Here is a 17,500-nt window from a genome sequence, read left to right as displayed (position 1 = left end):
ACACATACACACACACACACACACATATACAATAAGTCCAGAATTAGCTACAAAGAGGAGGAAGAACCTAAAGATGAGAACTACTTCTGTAAGACAAACACACACACACACCCATACTCAGGGTTCTAGCTAGGATGAAATTATAGCGTAGCGGTTGAGGGAGCGAAGCGGGGGGGTTGGTGCGGAAGGAGGGTTTCCCCCCATCCGCGGTGCAGAGTTTTTGACATTTTAAGGTAAAAATATGCCATTCTAGGGGTACCTAAAAGGTAAATTATCAGTGTTGGGTTGCAGTAATGTAACTACTTTTTTTCTGATAAAAGTAGTGTAGGCCTAACGAGTTACTACTAAAAAGTTGGTAACGAAACACCGGTGTCTGTGAACTTTTGCGATTAGAGAGATAAATATGACTCCCTCTCTCTGGCGCATGAGTGCAAATCGAGATCTATTCAGAGGAAGAGAGAGGTGTGTCGCGGTGTCCCTTCCTTCTCACAGTTGCACTAGTTTTGAAAACGTTGAGGAGCACTGGTGAACCGTGTGTGCATTTAATAATAGGGCATATCAATGTCCGAGGGATCTGATTCCGAGACAAGTGCAGTTTGACACATTTTCTGAGCTCGCGCTATTGTACAGCTTGCGTGTCCTAAAACCACAGGACTGGTGCCTGGTGCATTTCGCAGGCAAGCCTAGCCACAGTAAACGCTCATTACCTTTTGCTACGAATGCGTTTTTTTTGTTGTAGTCACGCCACATGTCAACCGGCAAGCTTAGAAAAAACTGCCTCTCACCGTTTCGGAGATATGTCAATCTGCACGTCTTCTCCCGCCTACTTTGTCCTCTTCCGAATAGTGTCAACTCCCAATGTCAGCGCTTAGCGCCCAATGTCCCCGGATTTGTTTGTAGGCTATGGTAACAAGTAACGAGCCCAGCACTAGTGCCCACACTGCTAACAGGTTGGCAACTACGCTTTGGAGAAACAAAACCATGAAATAAGGATGCAATGCTACACGTGCATTTGTTGTTGTTTCTAAGCCTCAATGCTGGCATACGCTTGTCACAGCGATTAATAAAAGCCGTCAAAACCCTGCGACAAATAAGTAGTAGGCTAGTAGGCTAGTAGTAGAGTGCTATATTGTCATTTAAATGCAGTGAGTATGACGTGTCAGGTTTGGCAGAAGGACGATGTGGCATTGATCTGGCTTTAGCCTACATAATACAGACAAAATACCATTACGCTGTATTGAAAATAAGCATAACGGTCCAAAATAAGCGTCACGGTCCAAAATTATAGCGTAACGGGCCGCCACGCACTTTTGCGCTAGCTAGAACCCTGATACTGCACACCAAGTCCTAAGACAAAAAACAAAAATGGAGACGACTTCTGTATGAGTTTGGGGATAAACCTCTGGCAGACATCTGCATCTGTGTAGGCCTAGTTTTGGCTAATTTTATTACTGTAGTTTTGTTGAGAATTTCAGCTATACACCTTTCACTACTCTCACACACACACACACACCAAAGAGCCTGAATGTGTCTGTCAAAATCAGTCCAAGACAGTGATGCATCTTGTTTGTTCTCGTCTGTAAACTGATGAGTGTGGAGACTTCTTCATTGAGAGTGATGCATCTTCTTTATTCTTGTGTGCAGTCTGTGAGGATTGTGAAGATTTCTTCATTGAGGAGTGCTGGATCCACGGCCCCCCCATCTTCATCCCTGACACCCCGGCACCAGTGGGGGTCCCAGACCGAGCCAGACTCACCCTGCCCTCTGGACTGGAGGTCAACAACTCCCACATCCCCAACGCAGGACTGGGGGTCTTCAACCGGGGCCAGGAGATAGCCAGAGGAACTCACTTTGGACCCTACGAGGGACAAGTCATGGACAAGGAGCAGGCCATAGAGAGCGGATACTCATGGGTGGTGAGAGAGAGACACACACACACAGACTTATCATAGAGAGACGATACTCCTGGGTGGTGAGACACACACAAACACACACATGCACACACACACACACGCACACACTAGAGTGAGAGATCATACCTGCAAACTTGTCACCTTTCGGCGAAATTCGCCGTTTTGATCTCAAAATAGGTCACTTACGTGAATCGTGTAGATCCGAAGAGTTTTTTTTGGGGGGGGGTAGGCAGACAGAGAAAGACTACAGACAGATAGACTGGATACGGTACTCATAGAATCTGCTAGTCGTAGTTCTACAGACATTATGGTTGAGTGACATTCTATTGATCTATTGATTCTTCTATTGATCTTTTACTGGCTGTCGTTCCCATTGGCCGGTAACGTGTGTCGGTGGAAACATTGACCAATCAGAGCGCTAATTCAGACAGCTCAAGTGGCGGCAAAACTTTCCAAGGCACCGCTCCAGTCGGAGCGAACAGCTGATGAAACGGTGGTCGCGAAACACACGTTTCCCCCCTGTCATTATCTTCTACCTTGGTACTGTCGCTTTACTTTTACAAATGACCGCTGTCCAAATCACCGTTTCAAAGGACCAAGGTAAATGGGATTTGAGCAGGGTTTGGGAGTTGTGATTTGTCTCATTAGCTAAGCTTGAATAATAAATAGCCCAACGGCAGCAGTTCTGCGGTCCTAACATGATGTTTCGCTTTATTTTAATTGACGGCAATCTCTACGGTATTGAATACTTCAGAGTGAGAAAATGTGTTAGAATGACGGTAGGCAGGGCCAGACTGCGCTATAAATTGGCAGATTAGAAGAGAACTAAATTCGGTTCCCAATGTCAGAACATTTAACCGAGAATAGCGAGAGCCCACGTACACACTCGATGAAACCTTCATAAACGTCAGAGGAATGCATAGCAGTAGCTATTTGTCATGCCCCCGCCCCTCAATAGCTATATGAATCATTTTGCAACGTGTGCAATCATGATTTTAATGTTAGCCACCAAGGACATAGCCTAGGCCTATCTTTTCCTACAATCTAATGCCTCTTCAAATAGTACATCACCATTTTATTGGGGAAATGCATTCAACTAGCCTATCATTCATTCATAAATTCACTAAAATGTGTTAGTACTATTTTATATAGGTAGTTATATTATAGGCTACATTTCCCTATTATTTACCCTCTTTAGCCAAAAACAACAAATGCTTTAATTTCATAGTCAATTGCAGTGGGGCTCAAAGTTAAGACAACCCCAAGTGACCATGTGCTCCCTTTTGACTGGTAAATAGGACAACTTCAATTTTGACAGGTGGTGAGTGCAGAGGCGCTTCTTGTCACTAGGCCAGATAGGCCGCCGCTTGGGGCCCCCAAACTAGATGGTGAATAACAGCTAAGACTTCAGCAGTAGTTGTTGAATTTTCACTTGGGGTCCCAGCTTAACCTAGAATTGCCTCTGGGTGAGTGTATGTTTGGCTTGTAAGACAAATATTGGCTGGAGAGGAATAAAATAAATGCAGAAGTAAGTAAATGTAGTAAAATGTGTAGTAAATAAAAAAGTGTGTTTTTTTGGGGGGGGGGGGCATTGGGGTTCACCGCGATGCCGCGATTAGTTTGTCACCTTTTTCAACCCTCCTGAGTTTGCAGGTATGATAGATGAAATGAGATGGGATGGACATTAGGCAGTATGTACAATACAGTGTTTAAATGGGATAGTCTGGCAAACATTAGGCAGTATGTACAATACAGTATGTTTACAGATTATCGGGGTATTTTCATAAACGTACACAAATGTGCTTTAGATGGTGTCAAGTGTGTGATGGTATCCAAGTGAGTTTTGGGAAAAAAAGTGTCCGATCTGTAAAATCAAACATGGTAGTGGGACTGAAATGTTTTTGTGCTGCATGAATGCCATCAACAGTTGGAAGCTGAATTATGTCAAGTCAACATGTCTTGGAAAATGTAAAATGTCTGTCCTGTATATTTCTATGTCCTGGCATGGTATAGAGAGAAAACGTAATTTCATTTACCTTGTATGACTTGTGCCTATGAAGAAAGTGACAATAAAAGCTGACTTGACTTGACTTGAACTACTGAAGCAGATCATGAAAGTCTTCATTCAAATCTCACACCCATCTATTAGCCAGGTGAGGACTCAAAATGTTTAAGTTCAATGTAAGGCAAGGATGAAGCGCACACCAATGACCACCAATGACGTTTCGGGCCAACACGGGCCCTTCTCAGACACTCTCTACAGGATTGGTGTGTACTCACTTTTGTGGGTACACGTTGAACGTTAATGGCTGTATGTTGATTTTATGTGAGTTTAAGTGGTTATATATGTTGTGAACAGGTTACTAATCATCATGTCGAAGTGAAATTTCTATAATGTCTGAAAATACTTACAAATCTGCAAAAATGTGAGGGGTGTACTCACTTCCGTGACATACTATATGTATAAAAAGGCAAACACCTCACAAGATGTGGTTTGTGTGTGTGTGTGTGTGTGTGTGTGTGTGTGTGTGCGTGTGTGTTAATGTTGCCACAGATTTACAAGAGCCGCCATTCAGATGAGTACGTAGATGCGAAGAAGGAAACTCATTCCAATTGGATGAGGTGAGACCCAATTTCATCACTTTGGAGTTCTCGGTCTGCCATTACACAACAATGCTGACTGTGTAGGATTTGTATTGATTGCTGTATTAATTCTTTATGAACATTTAATTAAGTGGTTAAACACAATCTCAGCAATTTGGTGTGTGTGTGTGTGTGTGAGAGTATTAGTAACACTGCATTGTTTTTATAACGTCTTTTTCTCCCTTTCATGTTAATTCAGTAAGCTGTAGGCAACATTTTGTAAAACACTAGTCATACACATTCTGTCATGTGAATTGTGATTGGCTGGTATAGGGACAGGTATGTTAACTGTGGTTGGTTGTTGTCATCAGGTATGTTAACTGTGGTTGGTTGTTATCAGGTATGTTAACTGCGCTCGTAACGGTGAGGAGCAGAATCTGGTGGCGTTTCAGTACAGAGGAGGGATTGTGTATCGCTGCTGTCGGCCCATTGGCTCTGGAGAAGAACTGCTGGTCTGGTATGGAGACGACTACGCCAAAGAGCTGGGCATCACATTTGACTACCTCTGGGATGTCAAGAGCAGCGCTAAAGGTAGGTCACTATCAAGCAATCACGTGATAAAGAACATTGAAGATTAGCCAATCACATGCTGTATCACATTTGACTACCTCTGAGACTTCAAGAGCAGGGCCAGAGGTAGGTCACTATCAATCAGTCATGATCTCTGGATGGTCACCCTTTCATGCAGATGGATTCGCTGGCAATCTGACTCACTGTTTACTGAAAAAGCTGAGCTACTAGATGACAACATTGCTATTAGAGTATTAAACTGTAGTATGTGACATACCAACATTGGCATGAGATGAAAAAACTAAACAGTATGGTAACAAAATTGTCGTGAGCACTTACAGATTAAGACATGGCCATTACCATTTTGGTGATTAAAAACTAACAAGTTTATAATAGAGGCTCTGCATGAAAAGTTAAACATACAGTCACATAACTTGACAAAGTATAAACACTATTTTACAGGGACATGGACATTAAAAATAGTTGTATGTGTATGATGTCCATAATTGGCTTCAGTATTTTACAGTGGCTTTGTTTGTTATAAAGCAACACAAATTCAAATGTGATTATTGTTTAAAAGTTTCTGGGATATTAATTTGAGTCTTAATAAGTATTTGTCTTTCTGTTTGCTCTCCAGAGGTATCTGTGGCGTCTCAGGTGTTCTCCTGTTCTCTGTGTCCGTTCTCCTACACGGCTCAAATCTACCTGCACAAGCACATCAAGAGAAGTCACCCAGACGAGTATGTGCGTCTGCTGAGGTCTGGAGAGATCAGATCAGAGACTTTCATACCGTCTGGAGGCAGAAACCAACACACACAGCAAACCACAACTGCGGCGTCCAGACCAGTCACACAGCCGTCTTCAGAACAGCAAGGAGCCCATGAGCAGAGACGACAGCGGAACTCTCAGGCAGGAGAGAAGAAACACCACTGCACTCAGTGTGGCAAGAGTTTCACTACAGAGCAGAATTTAAAAGTACACCAGCGCACTCACACAGGAGAGAAGAAACACCACTGCACTCAGTGTGGCAAGGGTTTCACTAGAGAGGACCATTTAAAAGTACACCAGCGCACTCACACAGGAGAGAGGCCGTATCACTGCACTCAGTGTGGCAAGAGTTTCACTCAAGAGGGATCTTTAAAAGCACACCAGCGCACTCACACAGGAGAGAGGCCGTATCACTGCACTCAGTGTGGCAAGAGTTTCACTCAAGGGGGAGATTTAAAACGACACCAGCGCACTCACACAGGAGAGAGACCGTTTCACTGCACTCAGTGTGGCAAGAGTTTCACTCAAGAGGGAGATTTAAAAAAACACCAGCGCACTCACACAGGAGAGAGGCCGTATCACTGCACTCAGTGTGGCAAGAGTTTCGGTACAGGGGTATGTTTAAAACGACACCACCGCACTCACACAGGAGAGAGGCCGTATCACTGTAATGAGTGTGGCAAGAGCTTTGCTGTTGGGGGTCATTTCAGAGTACACCAGCGCACTCACACTGGAGAGAAGCCGTATCACTGCACTCAGTGTAGCGAGACTTTCACTCGGTCTGGTCATCTAAAGACACACAAGTGCTCTCACAGTAAAGAGCCCTAATAAGTCTCCTGCTGAATAAAGACCTTGATGTTGCGCCCACCAGGGCAACATGCCAATAAACAAGACTGCCATTCAAATATTCACCAACACGGAACTCATTTTTAACTGACCATTTTAACTGACTTTGGTAACTGGCTCTTTTGTTGAGTGTTTTAATTGTTGAATTGATTTTTGATATTGTGATTTGATGTATGTGAGAGTGTGCCAGAGTAATTGATTTGTAATATTATGATTTGATGTATGTGTGAGTTTAAGAGTAATTGTGAAGAATGTGTTTAAGTTTTTACTTGGTGATGGTGTAAAAATGGTCTAATTGAAAACCACAATAGTCAACAGTTAACACCAAATAAGAGTAAAGATGACTTACTTAATTACACACACTAAATGAAAAGTGAAATTGACTTGTAAAGTAGATTTTGTCACATTGGTGACTTAAATATCTATTTGTGTAAGTGAATAGACCAAATAGAATTGAATAAAACGTGGAGTAGTGTATGAAGTGCTTTAATTGTAGCTCATTTCTGCTATTTTAGGCGTATTGCAAACTTCCTTTCTGTGTCATAAGCTCATTTCTGCTGTTTTAGGCTGTATACTTCCTTTATGTGTTATTACTATTGCACAGCTCAACCTATTATCACCCTGCCCACATAGTTCAGCCTTCAGCTACGTCTGATGTAATAACGTGACAGGATGTACAGTATGAGATGCTAATGTTGTTTTCATGTAGTAGTGCCCATAATGTTCTACCTCTATGAGTGTGCCCCAAAGAGGGGAGGTCAGCAGTAGCTTACCCACGCGAAGCAGCTAGCTAGCTGCCATAGCTCCATGCAAAGCAGCCCAAGCCACTGGTAGCTTCAGTAGCTCATTACAACGAATAGGTGAAGGTCCAGTCACTCACCAGAAATAAAACCCCATTGAAAATGAATGGGCTGTTATGTCTGGTGAGTTAGAATACCAATAAAGCACCAAAGTGTGGTATGGTAATCTATGGGGTATAATCAAGAGGGAAGTGTGGGTCACCAGATCTACAAACAAAACAGCTGACAGCAAAGCGTCAAGGATATCTGGGCTTCCATAACTCCCTTGCAATGCCACTGCCATCAATGACTTCAATGTTAAACGCATCATGGCAGTGATTAAAGACATTTCTAACCAAATATTAAACTTTGACATATTTTATTTAGAAACAGAATTTCAACTGATGTGATTTCCCAATTTTCTTTTTATTGGAATAGTTTAAAATGTGGGCCATACATCTATGATATATGGAAGTTTAACATTAATGATGGAATTATGGAAATAAATGAACTTTTTCACGATACTCTAATTTCATGTCCAGCACCTGTATATGTAGTTCCAGACTAAACCAATGCCTTCCCCATTGGCCTTGGGCAGATGACGTGTCCCAGAGTAAACCAATGCTTCCCCATTGGCCTTGGGCAGATGAGGTGTGTCTGTACTGGTGTCATGTACATCTAAGTGTATTATTGACCTCTTCCTGACCTCTGGTGTTGCCAGATGCAGAGAGAAGCTATAGTATTGTAGCATTGCTCTAAGATGCAGAGAGAAGCTATAGTATTGTAGCATTGCTCTAAGATGCAGAGAGAAGCTATAGTAGGCCATTTAATAGCATTGCTCTCAGATGCAGTGCTTGAAGTGGAAAAAAAAGATGCAGGAACCCTAATCGTCCGAAAATACCATCCAAAAAGAACCTGATTTTCCGACAGTCTCATCAGTAGGCCTACCAAATCAGGCCTATTGCCTGCATGCATTTTGAAAAACTTGTTTTTGAACAGATTTGTTGTTTGAACAGATGTGTTCTCACAATGACTCTGGGATATTCATTTTGAATAATGTAGAGTAGAACTATCTTGTGTTTAACAGAATAGTGCTTGAGTGAAAACAAATCAGACCTAAGAGCCACCACCACACACGTACTCCTCTTCCAGCTTTCTTCTCTCACCACTTATAAAAAGCGGCGCATGAGATAAGTTCTGCCGGAATGCTGATGATGAAAATTATGAGGAAGGCAGTGGTGTAGTCTACGTAGAACGCGGGTATACGGAGTATACCCACTTCTAAATTTCAGAGATTTCAGTATACCCACTTAAAATTGATTGCTCCATTGTTTTGAATAGCACAAATATATACAGTATACCCACTTAGAAAAATGCTCAAATATACTGTATACCCACCACAAAAAAAGTAGACTACACCACTGGAGGAAAGGGAACTGAGTCGTTAACCAGTTATCCAGCTGAAACCATGAAATTCTATCATACACAATGTCAATGGTTCAGAACATTAACCCATTGATGCTGGCTGTGGCGTTGCACAACATAGGCCCTGGCGCCTGGAGCTGCATGACGCAAACATTCAGACACTTGAGATTTGTGACAATTTTATTGAAAATCTTGGTATGTTAAGAGTTGAAGGAACACATTCTAATGGAATAGATTCTGTGGAATTTTTTTTTTTTTTTTCAATGCATCAGTTACTGAAGACCTATGTGTCACAGGATGGGACATGGGTGTAAATAGCATTGTACTGACTACAGAAACTCAGGTGTAAATAGCATTTTTGTCTAAATATGCCCGGGGGGTATATAGCAACTATGACTTTTCATAACCTAATGGTATAGCAACAACAACTATTCACACTCGGGTGCAAATGGCAACAATGACAATGACATCTAGGCCTACCACTAAATTGTTTTGTGTTTTCCCTTTGCTGCCAGGGGCTTCTTTTTCACTTTGGTCAATATCCCGCTCTCCTGAGTTAGTAGTCAATATCCCGCTCTCCTGAGTTAGTAGTCAATATCCCGCTCTCCTCAGTTAGTAGTAGGAAGGGTCAATATCCCGCTCTCCTGAGTTAGTAGTAGGTGGGGGCCTACTAATACACTGTAAAACATTTGCAAGCCAGTTAAACTTTTAAAAAGTAAGTTTCCCTGCTGCCTTGAGTTAGTAAGTTCATTCTAGCCTGATTATCATCGACTTTCAAATCTCTTCAAGACATGGTCTGACCAAGAGCATAACAATTAACATTTCCCAAACTGCATTTCCCAAACGGCCTACCTTGGTTTGCTAATGATTGTTTGCTTCCCAACAAAGTGGGAGGAGTTCCCATATTTGCGGGAACTCAGAAAGTACTTGCATTGCTCTTGGCCTGACTGGTAGCAATGCTGAAGCTGTTGCGTCACTAGGAGGGCACGGCCTGGCTAAGTTAATTCCTCAATATTTCTTTCTTATCTTCACGGTCATCAGATGGTTGCGTGAAGAAACTGGAATGCCCTCGCGTGTAGTTTGGCCAAGCGCCACCAGGTGGCGTAAGTCAGGTGGCCCTCATCTCTCTCTCTCTTACACACACACACACACACACACACACATTGTATATAGAACAGAATTGTCAAGGTCAGTCATGGATAAGTGGTTAGGGCATCAGACTTGTAGTCCAAAGGTTGGGTTGGGTAGGTACTCTCAAAAATACTGAATCAGAGCAAGATACAGAAAATTGCGATAATAATGGGATTTTAACTTTAACATATCGGGTGTACTCACTTTTGTGAGGCACATTTTGAGACATTAATGGCTGTATTAAAGTTATTAGTGAACAATAAATTGAAGCGACTATACTAAGTTGTACGCTGACTACTGCTCAATATGACAAAGTGAAATATCTTTTATGTCCCATGAAAAGGTCGATCGATCTAGGCCTCCTTGCAAATCTCCAAAGATGTGAGGAGTGTACTCACTTCTGACACACACACACACACACACACACACACACACACACACACACACACACACACACACACACACACAGAGCTGTGGTGGTGGGCAAATTCTGCATCTACTAATATAATATGCTAATCTACAACACTCTTTCTTGAGTGGGTGATGATGTCTTTTAACTGTTAAAAAAGAGGCTTTTGCACACCTCTTTAGTTGGACAGGAGTGTAGGACACTCAGTGGGGTTGTCATTCCAGTGTAAATAAATCACGCATACTGTCCAGTCCACCAACAAACTTCAATACAAGGTTTCACTCATTATACATCTGACCTTTTTCAGGCGAGGAAGATCGAAACGTTGTATTAAAGTTTGTTGGTGAATGGGTGCTGGATTTCTTTCCATGCTGCGTGTATGCAACTGTACATCATCATGCTGTTCCTCTTCCTGAACAATAGTGTGAATGCTTTACCTGTTAATAAAGACATTACATTACATTACATTACATTGCATTTGGCAGAGGCTTTATAACCAAAGCGACTTTCAGAAGAGGACAATCAAGCCAACATCACAAGCAAATACAAAGTGCACAGGAGATATACAGAACAACAAGTGCAATTACAAAGAGGGGTTAGTTTTTTTTTTTTTTTTTTTTTTTTAAATAAAGAGGAAGTAATGAGAACACACACACACACAAACACACACTCACAAACTAAACTAAACTAAACATAATGTCAGGATTCTGCCCTGGGGCAAGGCCAGTTCAATCATTAGTCTAGTAGATTCTCTCGAAAGAGGAATGTCTTTAGTTGTTTCTTGAAGGCTGCAAGAGAGGTGCTTAGTCTTGCTGCCTCTGGGAGACTGTTCCACCACTTGGGAACCACCACGGAGAACAATCTTGACTGGGAGTACCTAGAGCGACTGGATGGCAGAGCCAGACGGCTTGTGCTGGATGAGCGCAGATCTCTTCCAGTAACATAAGGCGTTAGTAGTAAGACTCCAATAAAAAAATAGTGGTGGTGTATCCTTTTTACAGTAATACTGCAATGTCATTGTCAACACAAGGTCACCTGGAGGGCATTGCAATAGTAAATATCCTGACTCAGTAGGAAACCAGGGTAGCCCCTTAATGCACGCCGTACCTCCAGTGGCTGTAATAGTCATTGAAAGGTTAGTTAGTACCATATAGGCTACTACACTACTATGACACAGGGCCTTTAGTAATGGACTAGTATGTGGTCATTGCCATTCTGGTAACATCGAATTCATAACGCTGTGTCTTAACGGGTTAAAGGAGAAGAGCGTTTTTTTTTTTGTAAGCATAACTGTGATGTCACGGGTGGGCAGCGTTGGGGCTAGGTGGTAATGAATAAGTGTTGTTCTAGTTGTGAAGTGTGATGTCACGGGTGGGCAGCGTTGGGGCTAGGTGGTAATGAATAAGTGTTGTTCTAGTTGTGAAGTGTGTGCAATCTTCTGCGCCTGGCGTAGGTGGTGGAGGAGCCGTTCGGCCAGCAGAAGGTTGCAGGTTCGAGCCCCGCTCTGTCTGACCCCCTCGATTTGTCCTTGAGCAAGATACTTGAAACCTCTGACTTATATATAATATGTATATACGGTAAGTCAGTGCTTGAAACTAACCCCAAGTTGCTCCTGGTGGCAGGGTGGTACCCTGCGTGGTAGCCACGTCCACCAGTGTGTGGATGATTGGGTGGATGGGTGAATGGGAGGCATACACTGTAAAGCACTTTGCATACTTAAAGGAATAGAAAGGTGCTTTATAAATGCCGTACTCCATTTACCATTTGTTTCTGTCAGCAGGTGATGCTCTCAACTGTGTTTGTTGGCATTCTGTACTGAGCTTCACTGTGTAGTGCCCTCCCCGCTCACATGCACATTCACTAGGCAATGGCGCTATCTGGTGGTCAAGTAGGAAAACACACACGGCAGACTCACCATCACTTACCACTTATCTTATCTGTAGTGTTACAGAAACAATTTAATGTGGATTTAAACAAAAATAGGCATCTGCATAAATATGGGCACCCCAAAGAAGGTATACCATTAATATGAAGTAGAGCCCTTGCAGCACAAACAGGTTTTAATGACTTTGGAATAACGAGAAGGGTACACAAACTAATCTGGAAGATCTTGGTCGATGTTTCTCCAAAGCCAGAAATCGAAATCCATTTGAGTGGAAAGCATGGAAAGCCACAGGAATGGTCCTTGTGAAAGGAAAATGTAGGCTAGTTAAAAAGGCATGGGTAAAGAATGGTAAAAATGGTAACAGGCACACTACAGAACACCTCCATAGAATTACAAGGCCATAGCTGCTGATAGTGCAGACTTAGACATGGGTCCTTCCGCGTATGCTTTTCACAAGGCAAACGCTCATTGGATGGGTGATGCATAAGGCTTTCCTGTGTATCCATCAGAAATTAGTTGATAATCTTACACAGAAAGCTTATCTGGACAAGCTAAACGCATTTTGGGAAATCATAGTGTGGTCAGACGAGACTGAGCTACAGTTATTTGACCTTACCAATGGGAGGTGGACATAGCAAAAAATGCACACGTAAATTCTATGACCTTTGGCCTAAAGCACACCCTGCTATAGGTCTGTGTGGCTAGCATACACAATGTAAAATGTATTACAGTTGAGGGCCTCACTAATTATTTTCAAATAGCACATTTTTCAAAAGAATTTTCAAGTGTCGCAAAATTAAAGCTGAGCAGAGTTTGGACTTTCCAGCAGGACCGTATTTGCACTGCACTGATCAAAATTCAACAATAAGTTAATGCAAAAAACCAAGTAGGCCTACAATGTCTTGAAATGGTCATATCAATCTTGAGATATTACCATCATTGAAAAATAGTGAATTTATTTGAACCGGGCAGGAAGTCTAAAGACAGATGAGTAACCTGACTGAATTAGAGGGGTTCTGGATACCGGTAATTGGCAACTATTCGGTAGCACCAGGTAGGCCTAGTTGGAAGGCCTTGTCTTCTTGTAGGCTATATAACAAGCAGTGGCGGAACAACTGCACACAGGGCCCCAGGGCAAGACACTTATAGGGGCCCCTGTACGGCCTGCCAAGGTCACAATAGGTCCCCCACCACCAATGCAGGATGGCCCTGGGCCCTGGGGCAAATGCCCTGCTCGGCCTCCCTATAGCTCTGCCCCTGATAACAAGTATCCACAGGCCATTAGATCAGCAAGGGTGAGCTCTTGATGTATAGGATACCTTCTTTGGGGTGCCCACCACATTTATGCACACACTTTTTGTTTAAATCCACATACAATTGTTTCTGTAAAATTCTCCCTCTGCTGAAATGTTTCTCTTTCCCTACAGTTCCCTAATGTTAAAATGAAGTTGCTACTTTAAAAGCTCAATGAGAAATAACCCCATGTAATGATTTTCCAAAAGTGTGCCCAAACTTTCTCATGGCACTGTATTCTATCAATACAAGACAGAAGCAGATAATAAATAAATTGTGGCCTTTTCTGGCCAGTTTCCTTTTGATGGACAGGACATTTATCAGAGGGGTAGGACTTGTTTCTGAGGGGGGGGGCAGCTGGGGAGGTACAGACACGGCCCTGTCCCAATGTATCGCGGAAGACCGTTTAATTGAAACGATATTTTAATCTGTAAGACGTTTCACAGCTACATAGATCATCTCTAGAACATTAACAATCTACCATCCAGTACGTGGCGGGTGGCCCACTTCTGGCGCGAAAAGAAGGTTCTGGAATGACCAGCAGCAACCTCCTTTGTCAGCAGCTCGCGAGTGTCTTGCCTTCTTTAGTTGCTTGCTTGCTTGCCTTGCGGCCATTCATCATTCTGAGGTAAATCTAATCGTCCATAACTGACATCTCAACTAGAAAAAGCGTCAATTTCGCAATTTCGGAAATATCCTGCTCTGTTTGATTCGCTGGAACAGCCAGGTTAGTGAGTGACATTGCTGATCTCTAACTAGTAATCGCTATTTTCATCTGAAGGTCTGATTCAATCTAAAAACAATGTACGGTAACACGCTAATCTAAAATTGGTTAGTTCGCCCAGATTAGCATAGAACTAGTCCAGTGCAGTCATTTGGCACAAACTAACTTTCACTAATAGCCAGCTAATACATCTGCTAACTTCACAGATGAAATATATTATGGTAACGGCAACTACATAGAAAGCTATTGTTAGGTGTGATGCTTTTAACACAGTCGAAAGGTGACATTATTGTTGGAAACATGAATTGTATTTTTGAATGTCCCTGGTGTTGTTGAGGTCCGGAGGTAAGCTAGTTAACGTTGGAATTGTTTTGTCCTACCCTCTCAAAGCTGACAAAATAGATAGCGAGGGTCCAGGGACAGTATTTTGTTGCAGCTATCCGTATTTCATATTCAGTCCTAGATACTTTTCCTCATCAAACCTGTTTAACAGAGTTGGTTTTGTTGGTCTGGTGTTTCTGTCTTTGTTGTTAGTTTAGCAATTAGCGAACGTAAGGCTGAGACGGTTAGAGAAAATAAAACAGTCAATGTGTAGGCCTAATAAAAGTTAAAATACTGTTTCTGCATCTGGCAGTTAATAAATAATCAGGCAATGTGAAAGGTTGGGTTGTTGAGATCTGGTTACATTTGAGTAGCAGCTGGAGCATTTGGACAAATATCTGTGGCATGGGTGTGTGTGTGTGTGTGTGAAATGGATTCTAGGAAGACAATTCATCAAAGCTCAGCTCTGTTGAATTGGTAATGTGAACTAAAAACCTCTCTATTTCTCTCTGATGTCGGCAGGGTATATTTCATGACCAGCCATGAGTTCCTCTGACGAGGTTTGTACATTGCAGTAGCCTACTTTACACCTGTTGTCTTTTTATTATTATTGTTATTATTATTATTATTATTACTTTTTTTAAACACCTGTAGAGCTCTACTGGTGTGGTGTCATGTTATGTGGTGAGCCTCAGCTAATGCAATGTAATGTGACCAGCGTCAGCTAAATGTAATGCAATGTAATGTGACCAGCGTCAGCTAAATGTAATGCAATGTAATATGACCAGCGTCAGCTAAATGTAATGCAATGTAAGTGATGCATGCAGGCTTTTTGTTGTACTGTACACACAAAAGAGTGCCTTCACCCCTCTGGTTAGCAGCATGCAACACATGAGGCCTTTTTCAGATCAGAGCGGGGAGCAGGTTGGGACTAGGGCTGGGAATCGATCCAAATTTCCTGGATCGATTTGATTCCGATCCAGAATGCTACGATCCGATTCGATCCAAGATCAGATTCGATTTGATTCAATATATCGATCTTTTGTATTGCTGACCTGTTACTTTAACCCATGTATGCCTAGAATTCTAAGACCGGTTATAAAAACCTAAATATCTCAGCCTTTGATGCCCACACAAACATGAAATACCTTGGTATGTGAGAAATAAGTGGGAAACTGTGGAAGAGAGCTACAGGATGTGGTTGAGAATATAACGCCTACAGTGTATTAATCTGCAAAAGATCGATCCGAAAAGTTGTGAATCAATATTGCCCTTTTCGAACGTGAATCAATATTGGATCGCGATTCGATCTTTTGAACCCAGCCCTAGTTGGGACTGAAGTTATTTTTACCGGCGGTGGCGAAAATACATGGAAACAGATCTGTCCTGCTACACCACGCCACACTCTAGTGTGTATCTGGCCTAAAGGGCCTTCAGCCATCAAGTTAGCTACATACAATATACAGTATACAGTATCAAGTTTCCACCTGAATTCACACAGATCGACAGAGACACTTGCGTATCTGTGTGACTGTTTTTAGGATGTGAAGGGAACATCAGAACCATGCTTTAGCTAGAACACACACACACACACACCTTTTGCATTTTACTGACAAACACGATGTACCTGTGTGTGTGCGTGTGTGTGTGTGTGTGTGTGTGTCTGTGTTTCATCTAGGAATCCCTGGAGAAGCTGAGTGTGTATTTCAGCACGTCAGAATGGTCTCAGCTGTCATTTTGGGAAAAGAAGAGGTACAAGAGGATGAAAAGAAACTACCTCTTCATGCAATCAATAGGTAATAACACACACACACACACACACACACCACCTGTTCATGCTATCCATAGGTAACAACACCCTTACCTCTCTCTACACCTCCTCCATCCATGGCTGAAGTGCCCTTGAGCAAGACACCTAGCTAGGGATGCACGATGTGAAAAATTTCAGCCGATAGCGATATCCGATATTGATATTGCGGTTTTGGCCGATAACCGATATTACCCGATACAGATGTATTTTTTTAAAGAGATAACATCTAATACAGACTGACAATGATGCAAACAAACTGAATTTTTGAATATCCTCTTATTTCCAAAAACACCTTTTTAACTCCCTGTGATGAAATTAGATAAAAAATAGAGACAAACTAGAAGACAAACAATGAAAGTCACTGTCAAGTCCAATCTTTTAGAACCGTAACATATTGAAAAAACATTGGTGTTGATATCGGGCCAGTTAAACCCATCGAACCGATGTCCGATGTGTTGAGAAATGTCAAATATCGGCCGATACCGATACATCTGGCCTAGGGATGGCGAAAATTGAAAAAACTCTCAGCTGGCTACTGAGACTCATTAACCCGTGGTTAACCGCTTAACCGGTAGTCTTAAATTATACAACTTTTGCGTGCCTGATATCCACAGTACTGATTTTTTTTTTTTTTTTTTTTTTTCACAAAAGCCCTTTTTTTGCTGTGCAGACAGGACCTGCCATGTCCAGCCACTGTTACCAGATGGAACATGCTAAATTATCATACTAAAACCTCAAAATCATCGTATTTTGGGGCGTTTTGGGAGGAAATTATTATTATGATAATAATTATTATTACAACCGGTTAACCGGTGGCAGAACATGTTAACCGGGTTAATGTTGATCCAGTCGATTATCGGTTAAACGGTTACCGGTTAACATCCCTAATCTGGCCGNTATCGATACATCTGGCCAATACATCGTGCATCCCTACTTCAGAGACGGTAACCAACCAATACCCCCAAAAAACTGTAAGTCACTTTGTCTTTTATAAAAGAGTCAGTTAAGTCTGATGTAATGTAATGTTTTGAGATGGCACATCT

At 42.2% G+C, this 17,500-nt stretch overlaps 2 protein-coding genes and 1 long non-coding RNA gene across 3 annotated transcripts in view; all 3 read left to right on the top strand.

The window, feature by feature from the left end:
* The window catches only part of LOC134462918 (histone-lysine N-methyltransferase PRDM9-like), a 7,454-nt gene extending 293 nt beyond the window's left edge, over positions 1 to 7,161 (top strand). The window contains exons 3-6 of the mRNA XM_063216190.1: positions 1,645 to 1,916; positions 4,468 to 4,535; positions 4,897 to 5,087; positions 5,704 to 7,161. Coding sequence (XP_063072260.1) covers positions 1,645 to 1,916; positions 4,468 to 4,535; positions 4,897 to 5,087; positions 5,704 to 6,662 — 1,490 coding nt within the window. The 3' untranslated portion in view covers positions 6,663 to 7,161. The remainder of the gene's footprint in view (positions 1 to 1,644; positions 1,917 to 4,467; positions 4,536 to 4,896; positions 5,088 to 5,703) is intronic.
* LOC134461946 (histone-lysine N-methyltransferase PRDM9-like) overlaps positions 1 to 17,500 on the top strand; it is an 86,641-nt gene that overhangs the window by 644 nt on the left and 68,497 nt on the right. The gene's annotated exons all lie outside the window — the stretch shown is intronic.
* The window catches only part of LOC134461960 (uncharacterized), a 2,624-nt gene continuing 1,471 nt past the window's right edge, over positions 16,348 to 17,500 (top strand). The window contains exon 1 of the long non-coding RNA XR_010037467.1: positions 16,348 to 16,443. This is a non-coding gene — a long non-coding RNA (uncharacterized LOC134461960). The remainder of the gene's footprint in view (positions 16,444 to 17,500) is intronic.

The sequence above is a fragment of the Engraulis encrasicolus genome, chromosome 14 (assembly GCF_034702125.1).
Source record: "Engraulis encrasicolus isolate BLACKSEA-1 chromosome 14, IST_EnEncr_1.0, whole genome shotgun sequence".
Classification (NCBI taxonomy): domain Eukaryota; kingdom Metazoa; phylum Chordata; class Actinopteri; order Clupeiformes; family Engraulidae; genus Engraulis; species Engraulis encrasicolus.
Note: the sequence above shows the minus strand (reverse complement) of the source record. Positions and strands in the feature narration are given on the sequence as shown.